The sequence below is a fragment of the Fusarium redolens genome (genome assembly GCF_020744475.1).
Source record: "Fusarium redolens strain MPI-CAGE-AT-0023 chromosome Unknown BKA55scaffold_7, whole genome shotgun sequence".
Lineage (NCBI taxonomy): Eukaryota > Fungi > Ascomycota > Sordariomycetes > Hypocreales > Nectriaceae > Fusarium > Fusarium redolens.
This window is the reverse complement of record NW_025763670.1, coordinates 899,326-921,098: the sequence shown is the minus strand read 5'-3', so window position 1 is coordinate 921,098 and position 21,773 is coordinate 899,326. Positions and strand designations below refer to the sequence as shown.

The window sequence follows — 21,773 nt, the reverse complement described above, 5'->3', positions numbered from 1 at the left end:
TAACTTCATCAGTACATCGATCATACAAATTTGGTGATTTTCAACTTCGAGGTCGCACTTGATGTAACTATCAAATTAGGGACAGTGGATTAAAGCCTACTAGCGATGTTTCGCGAAAGCCCTTTGTGTTGCAACTTCTGTCCAAGATAGTCATGCTCGTAGAGTATGTTGCAATATCATGATCATGCTATTTGTATCTAGATCTTGTTTCTGTCAATCAAGAGTTAAGCTCTGCTCACAATCATCACCAAACTTAATAAGCTTCGAAGTATTGTTCATTTAGCATTTCAGCCGGCCAAAGTCTAGGTGCAGTGCCAATACATGTCATGGATCAAGGACAATACAGAGCTAATTTAAGGGCAAGTTTTGCCGAAGTCCTTATCCCTCAACTAATATAGCCAAGATATCAGCTTTGATCATTAGGCTAGCAATTTTATATACAAGCCGCAGATACTCCCTCAAAAATCATCGTTGCTCGAACTTTAGCATCAATTAGCCCCCAAGAGGCTTTTGGAAACCCACTGTCAGCAGAAATAAACAAAGTTTCTCATGGCATCATTCGAGGTATCATGACTAAAGACATCAAGGTTCTCAGCGACCAACAAGGTCGTGATGATGCCAACACTATTTTATTTCAAGCCGCTTACACAATTCCCCGGTCTGTGATAGTTTCAAACAGGTGGCTGGCTAAGCCAATGACCTTGAGAGAATTGATAATGCGCCAGACACCCTGGTAATAAAGTGCATCAAGCCATCATCACTGAGCAGTGGCATCTTGCCCATTGCACATATCATCCGGCAGGAAACACCCCAATTTCAATGAACCTTGTGATTAACTTACTGTGAAGTCACTCATAGCCTCACGCAGGAATACTGGAATCGCAAGCCTCTCACTCTGTCGACCCTATCTTCACATGGCCAGAGAAGCCATCAAACCTTTTGGAGGCTCCGCATCTCCCGTCTTTGCCTGCATATCCCACTAAACTCTTTCATCATTAGTTCCGAACCCGATTCCGTGTTCCTGCCAACGGTAGCCAATAAACTGACCCAAATTGTCATCAAGGTACACACACCCGCGATAGCATCACCTTGATGGCCTCAGGGTCCATACCTTGATGAGCAGTACGATCGTAAGCAAGAATCTCGTGTAAGTCACAACAAGTAGAAATACCAGCGGTTCAGAGAAAGACACCTTTTCTGAACCCAATTCATCTCCCACTTTTCACCTCTCATCGGGGCCTTCTCTCTTCTTCACTGTCTTTCTCGGCGTTCAAAATGGCTAAGAATAAGGTTAAGAAAGGAAACAAGAGCAAGGGCGCTAAGAAGCCTAGCATTCCTCCAAAGGCTCTACCTGTGACACTTCTCTCTGGATTCTTGGTAGGTTTACTTGATGTCTGGCTAGGTAATTATTGCTGACTGTGTAGGGCTCTGGTAAAACAACTCTTCTTCAACACATACTCCGGAGTGAGCATGGTCTCCGCATCGCAGTGGTAGTCAATGACATTGGAGCGTATGTTCCCACTCCCTTTCAACGATCCCAAAATCTGACCCCTTTAGTATCAACGTCGATGCCTCCCTCATCAAGAAAACACACCATCTTTCAAAGACGCAAGAGAAAATCATCGCTCTTCAGAATGGATGTATTTGCTGCACCCTACGGGGTGATCTCCTAGAAGAACTCGTTCGTCTAGCCCAACTTCAAGAGTTTGACTACATCATTATCGAGAGCAGCGGTATCAGTGAGCCAGAACAGGTCGCTGAGACATTCGACTCGAGACTTGCTGAGCAGATGGATGCTATGGGGTCGATTGAGGGTGCACCTGGTTTGGATGCTGACATGATCAAGGTTCTCAAGCAACTGTGAGTACTTTGTTGTGAGTGAGGGGGAGAGGTGCTGACTTTTGTATAGGAAGGATGCCGGTGGTCTTGAGAAGTTCGCCAGACTTGACACTACTGTCACTGTGATTGACGCCTTCACTATGCTGCATGACTTTGACACGAGTGATCTACTGTCTTCAAGACGTGATGATGTCACGCCTGAAGATGAGAGGACCGTCTCTGATCTGATGGTTGATCAGATTGAGTTTGCGGATGTCATCATCCTCAACAAACTTGACATGGTAAGTTCAGGAACCCCACCTCTCCAGGGCCTGATGAGCTAACATATTATCAGGTTGACTCGTCGACAAAGCCTCGCTTGCTAGACTTGATCAAGAAGCTCAACCATCGGGCCAAGATCCTTGAGTCGAGCTATGGCAAGGTAGACGTCAAGCAGATCGTCAACACCGGAATGTTCAACCTTCAGGTTGCTCAGGCAGGCTATGGATGGCTTCAAGATCTCCATGCCATGACTGTTCGTGAGGTATGATACATCAGTCCCCGTATTAATGACGAAGTGGGTTTTGTATACTGATATTGCCCCAGGTCAATGGTCGTAATGTGCTTACACCAAAGCCCGAGACTGAAGAGTACTCTGTACGAAGCTGCATCTACAGTCGTCATCGACCATTCCACCCTCGCCGTCTCTGGGCACTCCTGTATGATAAGTTTATCCTACAACTTGAGCAACCTGACGAGGACGATGAGGAGGAAGAGGAAGATGACGAAGATGAAGACCTTGAGATGATCGACTACCCAGATGCTGAGGACTCAACCGAAGCTGTTGTCGTCGATCAAGACACTTCTGACTCCTCTTCATCACGAGGAAAGCGCTCTGCCCCATCATCACCCCACAGCTCGCACTCAACTATTGAGTCCGCTCCTTCACCCGAGCCTGCGTCCAAGAAGCAAAAGTTTGATGACTCGGAAATGCACGACGCAGAGGATCTCTTCACACCCTCCAACGAAGTAATCCTCGAAACCAAGCGGAAACATCCCATTTTTGCACGTCTCTTCCGTTCAAAGGGTGAATTCTTCCTCGCAACACGTCCCCACCGCGCAGGAGACTGGTCCCAAGCCGGAGCTATGCTCACACTGACCGGCGGACGCCCATGGTTCTGCACCCTTCCTGCAGAGGAGTATACGACCGGTGATCCAGAGGTTGATGAGCTAGTGCAGCATGATATTAAGAAAGGTGGCGAGTGGGGAGATAGACGTCAGGAATTGGTGTTTATCGGAGAGAACTTGGACCACAAGGCGCTTGAGAAGATGCTGGATGAGTGTTTGCTTACTGATGGTGAGATGAAGAAGTGGGAGGCTGTCATGAGAGATGAGACGAAGAATGATGAGGAGAAGCGTGAGGCTCTGGAGGATCTTTTTGATGATGGATTTCCGGATTGGCCGGAGGATGAAGACCACGAAGATCATGAAGGACATGATCACCCACATGGTTTGAGGTCGATAAAGAAACACCTACAAGAAGTTGACTAGAGTTGAAAGATCTCAAAGAAAAGTCAATGTTTTGTTGATCATGGTATCGTCCCTTGTAAACCCCCAAAACTCCTTGCCGTGTAACGTCTTCTTCCCATGTTTGCGTAGCATCGTGCCTTCGATGCCTCTGTCTCGACGCCCAAGCCCATTGTCTTCCAGTCTAGTATGCACCATCTTCCCAAAGACCCATCAAATATACCCCATCATAGCAAACGCCACGTCAACTGTCTCCTTCGCCACAAACGAAAAGACCGTGGCATCCTTCCCCATCCAAATGCTTCCCTTCGCCCAACCATCGACTAAACATCTAACGTACCAGATCGCAAGATGTTTGTTGTAGCGATGCACCTTGTTGATACAAGTCTTCTTCATGCTCCGTCGTAAATCAGCCATCCAATCGCCCTCCTCCCATCTCACATCGGTACGTTCCATCGGACAGAAAAAGTCCTGCGCATCTTGGCCTGGACTTGGCTCTGGCTCTGTGGTGGAGAAGCTGATACTGAGCTGAGCTGGCCGACTTCGATATGTGGCGATTCCGAAGACTGGTGTGCGGCATGATGGTGATTCGGCGCATGAGGAGCTGGTTCGATGATTGGCGGGTTGGCCTGGGAGGGTTAACGTCACGTCAAGTGACCTTGCGATTGACATCTCTCTTACTGCAAATGTTTCCAACGCTAATGTATTCGCGAACCACAAAGTCCATAGTTGGCTTGTCCGGTTCACCCGTCTCTCCCGTCCAGTTCTTGAAGATAGCCTTTAGAAAGTCCTCCATTGTGTCCTTTGTCTTCGAAAGCGTCGCGTTGAACTCGGTCGCAAGACTGCAAGCGTGGAGTATATCGAAGCATCGTTTCAGTTCAGCGTCGTCGAGATCGTCGGGAGTCGTGATGGATCGTGGATTTCGAAAGATGTGATCGCCGAGTTCGAGGGAAGCGAAGAGGCGATTGCGAGATTCGACGCTGGATCGAGGTTCGGGCGAGGGACTGTTGCTGTCGATCAGTATTGGTTCCGCATCATCTGGTTCTTTCTTCACGATTGCTGGAGCTGTGCATGGTGGTACGAAGCGAACGGGAGGATCTAGAACGGAACGGGAGAAGGGGGCTGAAGAAGGTGGTACGTACATGATGCCGAGGAGTGTTGTGGAAGAATGAAAGAGATCATGTCGTTGAGAGAACTGCCCATAAAGCGAGGCTCTTAGATCCTGTTCTGCTGCAGTGAATCATCGTGGCCGCAGCAAGAAAGGATTTTGCAGATGTGCCTAACGACCTCTAAGGGGATGAACAAGTCGGCGAAACAACCACGGCACAACAATCATCACTGAAGCAATCAAGCACTGGGACCAATAAGAAACGCCGGAGAAACTGGCTACGGAAAAAGGGTTGGGCATTTCATTTCTGCTCTCTGCCATTAAAAGCCCGGGCTCCGGGGGAACTAACAAAGCCAGCCAAGGGAGCAATTCCTAGCATCGGGGGATAAGCCTCGGCACGGACCTGGGAATTTCATTTCAACGCTCTTGACAGCCCAACCAAGACTTGGGCAGGACGTCCCACGAACCTTCAAAGTACGGTATCTTTGTGGTCAACGGGAATAACATACTTGATACCAACTGTCAATGACCCTTGAACGTCGCCATCACGTCTGGTTCTGATATCAGGGACTGACTCGATCTCAGGTTACTGAGCTGTGAGCCCCAAGATCTCGATCAATCTTGGTTTTCGTTGGATGGGGAGTTAGATGTTGGTGGCGACAAAGCCTGCATGGGTACCGAGTACCAGTTACCTTGTCTCCAAGTAACCAGACCACCAGCACTACTCGCAAACCTTGCCAATTTTATAGCTTAGTAGGCTGTGAATTACCTGTATGATGAATTATGGCCATTATGACAATTCGGTCATTCTTGGGATGAATACATAACTGATCCTTCTTCTATACTGACTCTTTGGATTCTTCGATATCCACGGTAGTACCATGTCTGTATCTGATATCTCTCCTCCCTGCCATAAATAACCAGGACTTGGTCACGTTTAACAGAAATATTATCAACCATTAAGAGCCACTGGGGGTGTTCCGTCGGCAATTCCTTTTTACAATACAGTGCAAGATTATCTCCCAAACCCCTGGCTGTACAACATGATCTCGTTCAACCCATTTTTTAGATGGCCTGTCGTTTCGATGAGCAGAAACTGTTCTCTCCATCAAGGCAAGGGAACTTAGTCATGCACTCCATCCATATTGGAGGGTGTTTGTGACCATCCGCGGATGTACACGATAGCCCCGGTATGTGATATCCCCGTCCAAGACACACAAAACAAGGTAACGGCCGCCCATTCCAAGAATTTAGGGTCCATCCTGTAGATCTGGACATTCTTTCTCTACAGTATTTGTAGAATGACCCCAGCATTTTCACACAGCGCACAGTCTACTGTTTGCTCTGCAGATGCATCAATGGTGTGATGAGACTTCTGTCACCGAGGGAGAAGACATCCGCTATGGAGCACAACAAGATACACAACTTTGATCAAGCATCACATTGTTGTTTTCTCGCATGACTTGCAAGCATCGTCGCAAACGCCTCGTCATGGTATCTGCACGATCTGTCGATTCCAAAGAGGACTCATGTGTAGAATGAGATGCTAAGTAGCATTGGGTAAAAACGAAAAAGTCAATTCAAAATGAGTAACAGATACAACACAACGTAAAGAATGTGATGCCAAAGGGACAGCATCTCGCAGACGTAGTCCCCCGCTGGGGAAAAAAAAAAAAAAAAAGTCTTGATCTCGTCCCTTTCAAGCCATTGGTCTCCTGTGAGCGGCTGGGTCCTCCGTTAACGCTGATTGGGTGCTGATACATGTTGACCAATGGGAGCTTGGTTGCGGAAGATTGATGCAACCATCCACGCAAAACCTTTCAGCCAAGGTACTGTACTGTACGGCAGATATGCGGAGTGTTTCTTATCGTGCTATGGTATTGTTATTTGCTTTTTGTACTGTAGACTTGCATGTTGTTCGGCCATTTGGTGTTCGGTAGTGAATGCTGATATGGATATCATATGTTATGCATGATAGTACCCATGGTCGCCTTGAACAAGGTGAGAGAGAAGTTGTGGATAATGCTGATCATTCTTTTCTTTTTGTTATTTTCTCTCTTACTATATCCCTCTTGTAACAACCAACAAGCCATGGATTTCTCATGCTTGGGCTGTTTTGGCGTGACGCCCCTATCAAGCCAAAAAGCTCATACCCAACCCCACTCTCGGGACCTTATTCACCAATGAAGACCTTCGGACCCAGAACCGACAAGTCTCATCCAATGACGATCCTTCAGCACTGTCTTCCTTACTCGTCTGGGTCTAGCACTTCGGGAGTAACTTCAGGCAGGGAGATATGGTCCGGATATTGCTGCAATCGTCTCCCTCTGTTTGCCCCAATGTCTCATGTCCATGCAGCTTTCTCCTCGGTGATCTCTATGTCATGCTCAACTGCCGCGAGAACTTTGATCATTTTTATTATGTACCGCAGGAGTTCATTCCTTTTTGCACGTTCGGTTAATGCCATCTCTGCTATCCCCGCCGGTAACGCTCTGCATTGCTCTGCATTGCTCTGCCTTGTCAGGATTGTATTCTGAGCATAGCTTAAGCTGGAGTCTTCACTCAAAAGTGACACATTGGCTTGAAGCCCACTCTTATCGACCCCCTCACACCCCTGACTCCAGACCCCAGTTGCTTGCATCTGTCCCTAGGCTAAACTCATTCCGTCCCCTCTGTTCTGTTCTCTTGTCTTGTCTTGTCCCGACTTTAACGATCACCCAGCCAAGTACATCATGCTGTTCGCCCTTCCTGGGTCCCGCACTGTCCCCTCAACCTGGTCCTCCACCCTCCCTTTGTGCCTCTTTTACTTATAACATTTCCTCCTCGCCTCCATTTGTAGGGTCCAAGCTTCACCTCTAGTAGCATCTTTTATCTCCACTACAGTTCCTGACTTGACCAAAACTTCAAGGTCTGACTTAACCAAGCTATCTAACAGCATCATCATCGAAATTTCAGAGATGGGTACTGTTTACCCCCCCTTCCAACAAGAAGCCCATCCTCTTGGTGATGGCAACCAGCCCTATGACCCAAACATGCAACTCATGGCCCAAGATCCATCAGGCATGAATCTATACGGCACGCTTCCCCAGGGGCCTTGGGAGCAATGGTGGTCTCCCGAGAATGCCGCCTTTGCCGAAGCATCAGACATGGCCGCTCCAAATGTCTACGCGCAAGAACAGCAACAACAATACCCCCAATACGCCTACGATCAAGATGCCTCGACAGAATGGGCATCTCCTTCAACCTCAATGCACAGCTGTCCTGTTCCATCCCCTTCCACCGAGTCAACAAGCGTAGAGAATGCCACCGGTGACTCCGAAAGCCGCCGGGGCTCTTCATCAACCCAGCCCGACAAACGAAAGCGTAGTGCGAGTCGATCTACAGCCTCAAAAGTCCCAAGACGCGCGTCAACTCGGAAGACGACCAAGCCAGAAACAGTCTCAGAAAAGCCCAGAGGACGCGGCAAAGGCAAAGCAGCCGCCAAGCCCCAACCTACGAAATCGCCGTCTCCCGAACCGGAAGAACTCCACGAGTACAACAGAAAGGTCCAGGAGAGGAACCGCATCGCCTCCAACAAATTCCGCGTCAAGAAGCGCGAGAACGCCAAGAAACTTAGAGCTAACGAACACGACATGGAACGGGCAAACCGCGACTTGTCAGGCTGCGTGTCCGACCTCACGATGCAGGTCTACGAACTCAAGATGAGACTCCTACAACACACCGACTGCGAATGCCAGTTGATTCAAGACTTCATCGCGAGTGAAGCACACCGATACATCCAAGACCTAGGCGATGGAAAACAGAAACATGCGACCCTGCCGCTTTGCCCTCTTCCCAAGCACAATTGAGAGGGGGATCTATGTACGATTACAAGATACGAAGACGATGATTATGACGAGTCGATACGATGAAGGATCGGTCGATGTTTACAAGTTTTGATTAAAATGCAGCGAAGGAGTCAGTGGGATTTGTCCGACCCAAGGAAGATATCGAATACGATGGGATGATATGCTACACCCCTTGTGGTCTTTCTTTATCACATCTTGTTTCTGTGCGACTTTCTGGGACTGACATTCTGGGACTGACATTCTGGGACTGACATTCTGGGACTGACATTCTGAAAATGGCGTTGGGAGATATTACTGCAAAAAGCCATTGGGCTTAGCTGGCTCTGTCAGATGACAGAGGCCACACGCAAATTTATACTGTCTTGCTTATATTACTTCACTGCATCAATAGATTGATGTCGTGAGTTCTAACTTGTATCACAGTATCTGACCGTGCAATGTTGTATCATCATACTAGTCAAATTCCAAGATGGTACGACTGGCCATCATACCAAACACAAGGTCAACTCTTGCTGCAGGGCCTGTCAAAGGGGAAGATTGTCAATTGGGAAGGTTTCCCGTACCAGAATCCAACGGTCGCGCGTATCTTTTCCAAGCCACAACCTCAAATGAGCACACAATCATGGAAACAATTTCGCGACGATGAACTCTTTTCTCGCCACCCGGGGACTCCCAAGAGATTTGAGTGGACAGAATTCCTGTCATTATCGATCCATTGCGTAGCTCGGAGGCGTCCCTAACGTAACGATTGGCTGGGCTGAAAGCCACAAGGTTACAACGGTCCTCGGAAATATCATCGCGTTGAGTAGATTGTCGGGACTAGGGGGTCACACGAATTGTTTCTCGGAAACCACTGCAGTTTGTTATCCTATTGACGAGCTAAGGGCATACCAATTGAGAGTGGAATGGTAGTGCAATCACAGACATGCATGTTCTCGTTCCACCACCAACAATCTTACATGCTTCTACCAAGTCTGAATGGACTTGGGCTGGGCTCAGTCTCACTTCCAAGTTTCTCGCCACGGCGCCAACCCAACGTTCAGCCCAGAGAGACCTTTCGTTCTATTCTATTTCCGGTATAGCCTGAAATCAGAGGGAACCCTCGACACCGCATGGTTTCTGTCATCACCAGCTTCACTCTATTCCACAGAAACACTGAATATGACAACATCACTAGACAGAACACAAGAGATTTTAATATGCCTCGATGGGCATCGAAACACGTACGCACAATCTTAGCTATGACCAACTCTACTGGATCGAGATGGAACGATAATGTGCACAGCGCAAGTGTACGATTGACCGCACCGGCCCAGATGATGTTGGGGTTTTGCTAGCGATACCCTTCTTGCGCATGCAGCAGCTGCCGTATGTGCTGCAGAAAGCTAGAGGATCGGTTGCCACAATGTTTGGCCAATCATGTCTATGCGGACGATGCTTCCGTGGACTGATGTGGCCAATCGTTGTGACACGGATGATGCGTCCGTGACCAATCATAATCCTTGAACCTTAGCACATCAGATCTACAGATGATGTCTCTCAGCGTCCGGCTGGTCAATATGAATAACAGATTCAGCAAGAAGTGTAATTCTATTACATTATTCTAGATAACACATCATTCTTGTGTCATATAATAGTAAATAAAACGAGTAGTGAAGCAAAGGAAGTAAACGGTGTTGAAAAACTATTGTGAGCGTAGTGCGATTCAGTTAGTTCCTAGCTAACATGGATTGCGCTTTGTGTAATGGAACTTCTGCACAAGCAACATGGGGGAGTGCTACCAATGCATCGATAGCTCTCGACCACTCCTAAGATCTGTAATGGACAGTGTGACTTTGTTCCTTGGCGAAAGGGAGATCAGAAATGTCGTAGTACCGCTGTGCTGCTGCTCCTTTCCGTGGAGAACTTTGACCCAGATCATAAAACCATGTGCTGTGGCAAATATGCAGCAATGCAGAGACCCAAGGCCAAGTATTATTTTTAGAGTCTATTATTTTCAAGGTCAAGCTCAGCCTCCTGTAATCATGACCTCACTCGCCAAGCCAGTAGACGCAATCCATAATTTCACGATTATATTCACACCTCTGAGGCGAAACTTGGATATATGACAGACAGCAAAAGTGTTGTCCCTGACGATAGCCTTGCGACATATTCTGTTAATCCAGCCCTTCAATTGGCTTTGAGCGCGTCCTTGCGCGTTATGGATCCACAGCGAAAAATGTAAAATATGGTAGGTAACATTGATGTAAATACTACGTAAGTAACTATTAAAATCTTTCTATAAAAAAGTGGCTTCCTCCCATTGATTTGATTCACTCTTCCTTTCGTATCTAGATACGTCTGTGTGCGTAAATATTCCCAGTTCGTCACCGATCCACGCAACGAAATCTCGAACGATTCCGCATGTCGACCGAGGAACATAAGAAGCAAGGAGTACCTTCAAGGAAATTGAACTAGGAGGGGAAGACTTTGAGAAAGAGCAAGGAATGAACTGTCTATCAGGACGAAAGGGACTTTCACCAAGATCGACACACAATCACGAGTACACTTCGATAATGCATGTCGATACCGACCGACCATATTACCGAGAACCAATACGAGCACGCCGAGAAGTGATAGCTTCAAATTAAATGCCGATTCGAGTCAGACATGCAGGCAAACAAGTCTCTTGAGCAAAACTTGCTGCGGCTTTGCTCAGTTTGCTGTACGAGTACGAAGCGAAACTGCACATTCACCATTTCGAATAAGCTGAAACACAGTAAACAACCACCGACTAGTTACACTCCCTCTATTCAAGCTTTGAAGCCATCGCAAGTGCCAACCTAGAGGGAATCAGTCAACCCTTCCTAGTTGATCAAGGCACCTTTACTCGGTAGCCTGCAAATCCCCCAGTCACAGGACCTCGGGCAAGTTGCAGAGCGACCGTATTTCCCTGGCCTCAGCAACAACGGAGTGCGGTAAGAAAGGATACAGTCGTCTGTAGCCCTCAGCATTCTTCTGAGGCAAATTGCGTTGTAGTTCCACTTAGGGAGACACCAGCAGCGGAGCAATCGCCAGACCAACGGGAGGTAATATATTGAGCCCCTTGATATAACACCACCAGAGATGGAAGGTGAGATTTTTTCTAACATACAAGCAAGCCTCGTGTAAAGGCCTCATCCCTGTCCTGTTTTCAAATTATCAAGTTGGCGAATGTAGTGTCCTCCCCCCGGAGAAAGTAGTCCGCTCCTGTTCGCCCAAGTTCGTAAAGGATAGCACTTCCAAGGCTTCAACCGCCGGAAGAACCCTAGTCTAACAAGCATTAGCGCCACCTGCGTGCTTTTAGCACTAAAATGTACTTCTTGATTTGAGCGGCGACGGCTCCAAGCCTCCGCCAACTTGAACAAGCTGTGAACCAGGAAGTTGCGCGAGACAATGCATTTCACACAACCATGCTGTAGTGTTCTTGGTAACTGGATTTAGGCAATTATGTTCCTGTAGGGAAAACCTTTTCCTGTTGATAGCATTGGCCTGGATGGCCTCACTCGATATCCAGCCCAGATAGTTGACAAGTCAGGGGCGCCGGATTCATTCCGGACAGTCATCTTTTATCTACATACTGTGCACTATGTCCACAGGGTCAAGCCACAAGACGGACAATGTATTTCACGACTACTGTCTCCCCGTCTTCTAGGTGGATCATACCTCCTCGTGGCTACTGGCATATCAGACAATCTGATAGTCTGCACCAGCCATTAGCCCGTGTTGGTTAATCTGACTTCGTAGATCTCATAAATTGACGACAGGGCTGGCAGAGATCGGGTAGCGATCGTGCTCCGGAGTTCCTTGGCAAAGAAAGAGAAAAACTCAAAGTATCTATATCACCAACATCTTCTTTATACTGGCTCAGGAGTGATTGATCCAGAAGACATTATTAAACCCTCATTGACTATATCTTCTAACGTCTACAAATTTATTTCCCGATAACTATAATAGTGGATGTGAAAATAGGCTCTCCTTATTTCAATATTTCTTCCCAACGCTACTGAAGGCGCTTAGGTCCAGGGTAAGCTACCCTAATCGTTCATAATCGGGCGGAGCTTGGAATTTTGCATCATTAATGCAAATTATGCAAGTTCACATTGATCAGTAACTCACCGTGTCTAATAATAAAGCAAAACGACCCCGAATTGGATTTTACCCGATATTGAACTACAACAGCAAGCGATGACAAGCGGTCGGTTCAAGAAACATGTTAGAGTTCATAATGAATTATAAAAATATGGCTATGACAAGAGAAGATCCAGAAATGAAAGAAATAAGGAGTGAAAGTCAAGTTGTTCCATTAGTAGCCTAGAATATATAGTGGCTGGTCCAAGAAGCGGACTTTAAGGAGCATGAATAATGAAGAAGAATCGAAATGAGTATTAGTATTAAGAGCACGCCAGCCGAACCACCAAAGTATAATACATGAACACAACCTTCACTTCACCAGCTCCAAGACTCGTCTCCGTTACCCAAGAACACACTGTCCAGCCACACAAAGACACAATCCCAGACGACACCTCGTCAGACTTCGACAATCCGCAGCAGCAGTACACTCTGGCGTAGGTCCATTACCAACAAGTCCACAAACACCATTGACACAAGCACAAACGCCCGGCAAAACGCATAGATCAAGATTCGCGAGACAATCTGCTGCACCACTGCACTCAGTATTATCAACACAAACACCATTCTGACATGTAGCTCCAGCGCTACAACCTGCGTTGGAGGTACACTCGTCAACGTCGGGGGATGTAGTACAGACTGCATCAACGCAGACACACAGACCGAGAACGCAGAGAGGATTGACGGAGAGGAGACAATCGTTGGCGTCGACACAAGCGTCTGTGCCTCCGCCTCCTGCTGCCTGACATACACCGTTGCTGCATTCATCTCCTGGAGTGGTGCAGTCAGCGTCGACAGAGCATGAATCGCCAGTATTGCCCCCACCACCTCCACCCTGTACGCAGATGGCGTTGACACAAACACAGATATTGAGAAGACCATTGAGACAAAGGTCGGCATCTGCTGTACAATCATCTGCCGTAGAGCATGAAGTTGGGTTGGTGCCTGGATCAGGTCCACAGACACCGCTGTCAAGACAGACTGACCCTGCAGTAGTACAGTCGCCATCGTCTGTGCAAGCATCACCGTTACCGCCGCCGTTGCCAGCTTGTACACAGACAGCATTGACGCAAACACAGAGATTCAACAGGCCATCCAAACAGAGAGCAGCGTTAGCCGTGCAGTCGTCGGCTGTAGTGCATGAAGTTGGCGTGTTGCCTGGATCAGGTCCACAAACACCACTGTCAAGGCATATAGCTCCCGCAGCTGTACAATCACCATCGTCAGTGCAGGGATCGCCATTGTTACCACCACCACCTGGTGATCGTATACAAACTGCGTCGACGCAGAGACAAAGATTGAGAAGCCCGTCCAAGCAAAGGCCAGCGTTGGCGGCACAGTCATCGGCAGTATTGCATGACGTAGAAGTCTCTGTTGGCGCAGGAGCAGTCGTTTCAGTGGGATTGCCAACACCATTGACGATACATATACCTTCGAGGCAAACACATAGGTTGATCAAGCCGTCTAGACAAAGTGCGGCATTAGCCGTACAATCACCATTGGTGGCGCATGGAGTTCTAGTGTTTTCAGGTGGTGCCGCAGTTGTTTCAGTCGGATCACCCCCAGGGTTTGCTACGACGCAGACAGCGTTGAGGCAAACACAGAGGTTCAACAGACCATCAAGACATAGGTCGGCATCAGCAACACAGTCATCAGTTGTAGAGCATGAAAGTGGTGCTGTCGTAGGTCCTGTTCCAGCACCAGTCTCTGTAGTTGTCTGATCATTGCCTCCTCCAGGAACAACGCAGACGCCATTGAGACAGACACAAAGGTTAATCAATCCGTCGAGGCATAGGCCCGCATCGACAGCGCAATCATCAGCCGTAGAGCAAGCAACGGCAGTTGAAGTAGCTCCTGGTCCACCGGTGGTCTCAGTAGGGTTCGTAGCTGTCGTTTCCTGACCGTTAGGGTCAGCAACGCAGACTCCGTTGAGGCAGACACAAAGGTTGAGCCCTCCAATGAGACAGAGGTCTGCATCGACAGTGCAGTCGTCGGCTGTGGAGCAAGCAACTGCAGTTGTCTCTGTTGGTGCTGGCTGTGTCGCTGTGACAGTAGCATCGGCAGTAGTAGTGGCTAAAGCTGGGTCCACGACGCAGATGGAGTCTACACAGACGCATAGATTGAGCAAGCCGTCGACACAAAGATCAACATCAACTAAGCAATCATCATCTGAGTTGCACGACACTGCTGTGGATGTTGCAGCTGGGACTGTAGTCGTCTGTCCATTATCAAGACTAGATGTCGTGGCTAAGGCTGGGTCAACGATGCAGACGGCATCTACACAGATGCATAGATTAACCAAGCCATCGACACAGAGGCCAAGATCGGCTAAACAATCAGCGTCTGTAGTACACGCAACAGCTGATGAAGTTGCGGCTGCTTCTCCATCCGTAGTGGTAGCATCCTGGATCGTGGTCGTCTGTCCGTTGTTGGCATCAGAGGTCGAAGCTAAAGCTGGATCGAGAATGCAAATGGCGTCAACGCAGATGCAAAGGTTGAGTAAACCATCTGAGCACAAGACAGTATTTGCCAGACAGTCGTCGTCTGTAGAGCATGATACTGTCGATGTTGCAGCTGGTTCTCCCGTTGTTGCAGTAGCAGTCTCTCCACTACCGTCCGTGACTGTCGACCCAGCACTATCAGTTGGCTCTCCGTTACCTCCAGTTGATGTCCCAAGGTCAGAACCAGTAACTCCTGTACCTGTACCTTCAGGACCACCGGGCTGCTGTGTGCAAACTCCGTCGACGCAAGTACAAATATTGAGGCCATTGAAAACACAAAGAGCGACATTGAGAAGACAATCATCGTCTGTGGAACATGGCGTGTCTTGCGTTGGCGCAGCAGTTGCGGCTTGTGTAGTGGAGGCTGTCTCTGTCTGCCCATCAACATCGGTACCAGTGACACCGGATGCAGAGGCTGAAATGCCACCTCCGTCTGTGCTAGACGCAGCGGGATTGTCAATATCTGTTGTATCAGTACCAACAGCTCCGGCTGTGGAGCTACCACCATTGGTAAGAGACCCGCTGCTGGTGTCAGTGGGCAAAGAAGTCCCGCTGAGTGTAATCTCAGAACCTCCGGTGCCCTCTGGACCACCTTTCAAGCTTGTGCTGGTACCCGCAAGCTCTGTTGAATCAGATCCAGGGTTGACGATAGGCCCTGCATCAGATGTAGCAGCACTGGTCTCTGTCACCCCAGTCGAGGCCAGAGTAGGAGAACCACCACCACCGTCACCTGAAGCAGTTGAGCCTCCGTTACCGCCAGGACGACCTCGAATGGTAGTGGTTGATGCCGATAGGCCATCCGTGCCTGTCGTGCCAGGGCCAGGATTGACAATAGGCGCACCATCACTAGCGTCAGCACTGGTTGCTGTTGAATCTGAAAGATTGGCAGCCCCAGAGCGGGTAGCGGTATTTGCAGCCGGAGAGGTTACAGTAGCACTGCCACCTCCATCACCATTGCCAGCAGAGGAGCTGTCATCACCACGATCGGGACCGGGTCGGCCACCGTTTCCTTCCGGGTTACCGCTATCTGGTCCGTTCCCAGAGCCATTCCCTGGAGAACCACCGTTGCCGCCTGGTGATCCCCCATTGGATCCACCGCCAGTACCACCGTTACCGGAGCCCCCGTTGCCTGATCCATCGCCAGGAGACGCACCATTACCTCCCCCATTGGAGCCACCGTTGGAACCTCCATTGGAACCGCCGCCAGATCCGCCATTGCCAGAGCCTCCGTTGCCAGAGCCGTCGCCTGGAGAACCACCATTACTGCCGGGTCTACCGCCATTGCCCTGAGGATTACCGTTTGCACCAGGTGCACCACCAGCGGCAACACAGTCTCCGTTCTGGCATACCTGCCCAGCAGGGCATACAACACCAGCACAGCTGGCCAACGCCGGGTTCGAAACACAGGTATTACCCAAACAGATCTCATCACTGCCACACGTCTCACCACCACAGTCAGTGGGATCTCCAAGAGGCACACAGGCTTCCTGGATACAGGCATGGTTGGCAGGGCAGATAGAGCCGCCGCAGCTGACGGGTCCATCCACACGAACGCAACGGTCGTCGATACAGGCATACCCTGGTGGGCATACAGTGTTTTGCCGATGGAAGAGACGGTTCAAATTGGTGGAGGGTCCGCAGGATAAAGGGTCCGAAACCGAAAGGCATTCTCCGCTAACGCAGATGAAGTTTGAAGGGCAGTCCGGCTCGCAGGCCGATGATGGAAATCCTTTACCATCTTCGCCTGGACCTGGACGAGGAACGCCAAAGCTATTGGTGCCACCCTGGTTATTACCAGAGCCAGAGTTAAAGCCTGGACGTGAGCCGGTGAACCCGCCCTGGTAACTCCCTTGGCCATCTTGATTCTGACCACCTCCACCTGAAGCGTCACTGGGGAAGCCGCCAGATCCGTTGTCGTTCGAGGTAGAATCTCCCCCTTGCTGACTTCCACCTTGTCCTGAAGAGGAGCCATTGGATGATCCTTTTTGACCGCCACGGTTGTTGCCTTGACCTGAAGATTGACCCGGTTCCGAAACAAATCCTCCTGGACGTGTAGAAATACTACAAGCTGTCCTTGGGATGCTTTCTTGGTGGACCAGGTTGCTAATGCACTGCCCTGAGACGCATACTTGTCCCTTGCCGCATGGTTTGGAGCTACTGCCGCACTGAGAAGTATCTGTAGAGATACTAATCGGCACGCATTCACTATCCAAGCACCATGAGCCAGGCTCGCAGAGCCCATCACAGTTCTGGCTTGCATCTTCATCTTCAAGGGACTGACATCTCCCAGAAACGCAGACTTGCCCAGCAGTGCAGTTCTGGGAAGTATCTCCGCAACTGTTTATATCGGTCGAGAGGAACACTTGTCGGCAGTATCCGTCTTGGCAAGATGTACCAATAGAACATGAAGTAGTCTTATCGCAGGCTTGAACGTTGGTACCGAGAATAAAGGGAACGCAGGTGTCGTAGAGACACCAGCTTCCAGCGTCGCAAGTCGTATTAGAAGAACCGCAGGACGTAGGATCTGAGCCGATGTCGAGTTTCTGGCATTGTTGGTTGATGCAGAGAGAGGCAGGATCACAAGCCTCCTCTCCACAGTGAAGAGGATCCACGGCGATTTCGATGGAAATGCACTCGCCATTGGTACACAATTGACCAGGCTTGCATGCGGTAGGACAATCGTCTGTGCCGAGATCAAGTGCAAGACATTCGCCAGCAACACAGATCTCTGAAGGTTCACAAGAGTTCCCAAACTTTCCACAATTCCGGGGATCAAGACCAATAGTGGTGTTGGTGCAACTTCCCCAGGTGCAAATCTTAGGAATAGGACATCCAGCACGTGGGAGGAGGTCTGGGTATGTTTGATGGGGGTATGCAGAAGCTGAAACTGTCAGGGCCAAAACCACGAGGGCCCGCCAGCTCAGATAGTGAGTCATGGCTATGATGTGATAATTTGATGATTTTTTGTTAATGATGTCGAGTTACAGAGTAGATGGATCTTCCTCCTATATATCTCGGTAGTTGTTGACCAGACGAATCTCAACATACCTATCATCACAATAAACAAGCAATTGACTGCTCGTGAGAAACAACATTGTGAAATACCGGTCTTCGATACATCCTGGATCAATGTTTGATTAGGCTGGCTTGTGTAATGCCAAGTGCTGTTCATCGCTGGTATGTGGTATGAGGAGGGCTCTCGGTATAATGGCAGCTCAGGTGATTCCAGATCTATGAAGGCGTAGTACTACATGCTTTGGCACATTAAGATCTCAAACAAAACATCTTTGATGGGCTTGGATCCAGTCCTGGGCTGTTTATGATCGATTACAAGCCCCGTTGACGTGAAACCATCAATATAAGGGGCGGTCGGTCACGATGCCGAGCGAGATACGAACCTCTGTATCAGGTAGCCTTTTTCTCATACTCGCAATTGCGGTACGGTACCATTGATGATAATATTGGAAGGGTTTGACTTTTGAGTTTGACAACGAGAGACTACAACGAGAGACTCAGGAAGAAAGAAGAGAGAAAGCACATTCTGAGGAGCAAGAGCTCCAATTCTCCCCTCGTTGACAGAACCAACAGCATGAATCAAAGCCGGCATTCCATAGTGGCTGGTGCACTCTGCTGCCAATGTTTGGGGCTAAGTCAACCGGCATAAGATCATGCAACGGATATCACCGTCTAACAGCCACCTACGTATTAGACTTTCAACGTCTTTTCTCTTCTCTCCCCAGCTGCAGTCGCCACACTAGGATCTATGTGCAATATCTGCTAGTGTGAGTACTTGACAGGGGTTTTGGCTCTTTATCCCCTCCATAACAGTTAATCAGGGAGACGCCCCAGGTCCCATCAACAAGGACGGTGACATCAACGAGAGTTTATTGAGAGGTTACTGGGCTCAGGTGCGTGACGCTTTATTGAGTATATTTGACAGCTGCCAAATACTCCCTACCCTTGAAATTGGGCCACCTCGATGATCTTATCAATTTGTACAAACCGTGCTGTTTAACAGTGCCAGAGTCCCATGAGGCGATTCACTACAGGCGGCAAATCCTGCTTTTACTTGACATGATGGAATAAGTTTTTCATTGAAGAACTTCTATCCAGTCTCATGATCCGAGTTTCTGGACAAACCTGGGACTGGCACCAATTCACTCGAGATCTGACTAAGACAACACAGTTACATATTCTCTAAAATACTGTTTATGCTGAAATTTGCTTTCTGATAAGAATAAGGCCAGTCTTGCAGCTAGAATCACTATCAAGTCTTGATTGGATTTCTAGTGAAACAGGTTGCAACCACTATAGTTTGACATGCCGCTAATTTTCGGACAGCGTATTCGTGCCCCTCACATTCGGTCTTCGAAGTAACCGAGACAGTCAAACTTTAGGCTTAACGGACGCTACGGTTTAAATTACGACAGCGCCATGTTGTAATGGCCGGATCTCGGCAGCTCGGTGAAACATGGGGGCTATGTTCATGTCACTTGTAGCTCACAATTCTTCAACCACACGAAGAGTTCCGTTTTCTGATATACCAATGGTGGGTGATTCGGGGTTGAGTCTCTGATATTTATTGCTTGGCATATTCTGCCTCACATTCCTTAGAGCCTGCGTCTGAGAACAGCGATGGCGGCACCACAGACCATCCCCTGAATTACCACTTGCAGGTGCCCTAGGACTTCTGACTCTTGCTAAATGTCAATGTTTCCGTTTTTAGATGGCTGAATCCCTGCATAGTTACTGAGACCACCAACACATAGTGTCGTGTGACGGTAAAGCAATCACTTGACCATATCATGTACCGACACAAGGTTGACAGTCAGCGCCTAAATGCTTGGAAGTGGCATAACTGCGACCGTCGCCACAATAGCAGTGCAGTTCGCATATTACGATTTCGAGTGTCGCAGTGTACCTCTAGCTTTACAGAGCTTTGTGATTGATACCCAAGTCACATATCCAAGCGGCTCAAGGTGTGTTGCACAGAGACTATCGAAATGAAAAACGGAGCAAAATCCCTTCCTTTGTGTAACCTGACGGAAGTAACATGAGTCATACTTCCTCTTCACAACCAATGATTATCTCGTTTGTGGAGCACCATTCAGCTGCAGAGTGTCAAGCTTGTGTCATCCCTTACATGACATCTTCAGCCTGATGCAGCCTTCTCCAGATCGGGGGAATTCAAGAGGTAAGATCATATTTTATGAGTGAAACTCCCCAGCGCCTTCATTACAAAGACTGAGATGTCGATATGTAGTCTGAGACAAGATCGATCTTGATCGATCAAGATCGGGAGTCAAAAACGTTAAACAGTCAGATCATGCCTTCGGCACGATTGAGTTGAAACTAGGGGTAGTAAAATTTTACTTGCAATTCTGAGTCAAATGTCTTGCAGAACAGGCATACCCCTCCGTGACGAGGGAGCCAAGCCAACCGCATTGGAGCAAGAATCACTCTGGACAGTCAGTTAATTGGGGCTGGAAGATATCAGGTGGGCAGAAACAAAGTTAACGACAGAGAGAAAACAAAACAAAAACAAAGTGATCGTGCGTCATCCGGAATTCGAATCCGAGCCTCAACTTTTCTCAATGGAAGAGTTGAATCCTAACCCCTAGACCAATGACGCTGGATGTTTTGATGAGTCAGCGAGATACCAAACCCATCTATAATCACCAGAATCTGTCGAGCACCATTCATTATCCATGGATCCTATGAAACAACCGTATAAATGCCTAAGCTTCATGAGAATAAAGTCCAGTTTTCTTCTATATGGGCACCCCATATATAACACATCTATGCCTTTGAACCCGAGTTCATACTATACTTATAATGCCATCCCTCACTCTTCATATCCATTCTAATCTTGTACGTCTCCTCCGCAACCCTCAAAACGTCCAAATCCACGTCAACAATCTCCATCTTCTCCTCACCGACCTCAATTCTTCCCAATGCTCCCAGAATCGGCATGTTCACACAACTCAATCCTCCGGCATTACAAAACACAATCGCAGCCGTATTCTCAAAAGCTCGTGCCGTGAGCGTACAGTTCAAGAACAGCCGCTCCGAATCAGGGTTAAGACCAGCTCCCTCTTCGCCGTTATCATCCATAAACCAATATGATGGTATAAGAATGATGTCTGCACCATCGTTGACGAGCGCTTTGAACGCTTCAGGAAATGCTAAATCCCAGCATATAACCATACCAGCGCGTACAGGTCTCCCATCAGCGTGTTTAAGCGGTGTGTCGAAAGCAGTATGCGGCGTATGCGTTGAAGAAGTTAAATGCGGACGCTCAGGATGCCAGAGATTCTTCTTCTGGTAAGATCCACAAATCTCACCTGTTCCTGCAGCAAGGAAGTACGCCATATTACGGAGCTCCTCATCTTTGGAATCAGGAACAGCGTGTACTTCGCAGATTGTGCCAGGGACGATGTTGATGTTAAGCTCTTTAGCTAGAGCTTGATATTTTGAGAGATAGCCTGTTGATGTCTTGCTGGCGGAGATGAATTCGGGATGTTCAGGGACCCATGATGTCAAGTGGAATTCAGGGAGAATTGCAATATCGCATCCTTTCGAGGCTGCAGAGCGAAGATAACTTTCTGCTTTTGCAAAGTTTTCTTGTACAACGATGGCCTGAGATTGTGTAAGTCAATGACATCAGATACAGCAATACAGATGCAGTAGTGACGTTTGGAAAACAACCTTTGGCTCAAATTGGATTACAGCAACTTTGTAAACCGGCGCCATTTTGAGTGTAATAATACTGTTGGTTACCAAGAAAGTATGTCAAAAGTGAACAGAAATGTCATGCATATC

General features: G+C 48.4%; 5 protein-coding genes and 1 non-coding gene across 6 annotated transcripts; 2 read left to right on the top strand and 4 right to left on the bottom strand.

The window, feature by feature from the left end:
• Positions 1-1,275: 1,275 nt before the first annotated feature.
• BKA55DRAFT_689290 (CobW/HypB/UreG, nucleotide-binding domain-containing protein) lies at positions 1,276-3,369 on the top strand (the record flags this gene model as incomplete). The annotated part of the gene is made up of 6 exons (XM_046199332.1): positions 1,276-1,377; positions 1,425-1,510; positions 1,558-1,860; positions 1,910-2,120; positions 2,174-2,362; positions 2,425-3,369. 6 exons carry the CDS (start codon positions 1,276-1,278, stop codon positions 3,367-3,369), a joined length of 1,836 nt encoding a protein of 611 aa, XP_046050037.1.
• Positions 3,370-3,417: 48 nt separating this feature from the next.
• BKA55DRAFT_344761 (uncharacterized protein) lies at positions 3,418-4,875 on the bottom strand. The gene is made up of 2 exons (XM_046185769.1): positions 4,027-4,875; positions 3,418-3,974 (listed from the first exon to the last, which is right to left on the bottom strand). Exons 1-2 carry the CDS (start codon positions 4,487-4,489, stop codon positions 3,559-3,561), a joined length of 879 nt encoding a protein of 292 aa, XP_046050036.1. The 5' UTR covers positions 4,490-4,875; the 3' UTR covers positions 3,418-3,558.
• Positions 4,876-7,341: 2,466 nt separating this feature from the next.
• BKA55DRAFT_510764 (uncharacterized protein) lies at positions 7,342-8,301 on the top strand (the record flags this gene model as incomplete). Its single annotated transcript, XM_046187638.1, has 1 exon — positions 7,342-8,301. A coding segment is annotated over one exon (960 nt), but the record flags the coding sequence as incomplete, so codon positions are not given.
• Positions 8,302-12,906: 4,605 nt separating this feature from the next.
• On the bottom strand, positions 12,907-17,887 carry BKA55DRAFT_726807 (uncharacterized protein; the record flags this gene model as incomplete). Its single annotated transcript, XM_046201143.1, has 3 exons — positions 12,907-16,800; positions 16,843-17,280; positions 17,347-17,887. Coding segments are annotated over 3 exons (4,873 nt in total), but the record flags the coding sequence as incomplete, so codon positions are not given.
• A 2,617-nt stretch (positions 17,888-20,504) lies between these two features.
• BKA55DRAFT_t153 lies at positions 20,505-20,583 on the bottom strand. The gene has a single exon. It is a non-coding gene; the product is annotated as a tRNA-Gly (tRNA).
• Positions 20,584-20,750: 167 nt separating this feature from the next.
• Positions 20,751-21,704, bottom strand: BKA55DRAFT_593442 (carbon-nitrogen hydrolase; the record flags this gene model as incomplete). The annotated part of the gene is made up of 2 exons (XM_046195553.1): positions 20,751-21,590; positions 21,660-21,704. The coding sequence occupies 2 exons, from the start codon at positions 21,702-21,704 to the stop codon at positions 20,751-20,753; spliced, it is 885 nt and encodes a 294-aa protein (XP_046050033.1).
• Between the last annotated feature and the right edge of the window lie 69 nt (positions 21,705-21,773).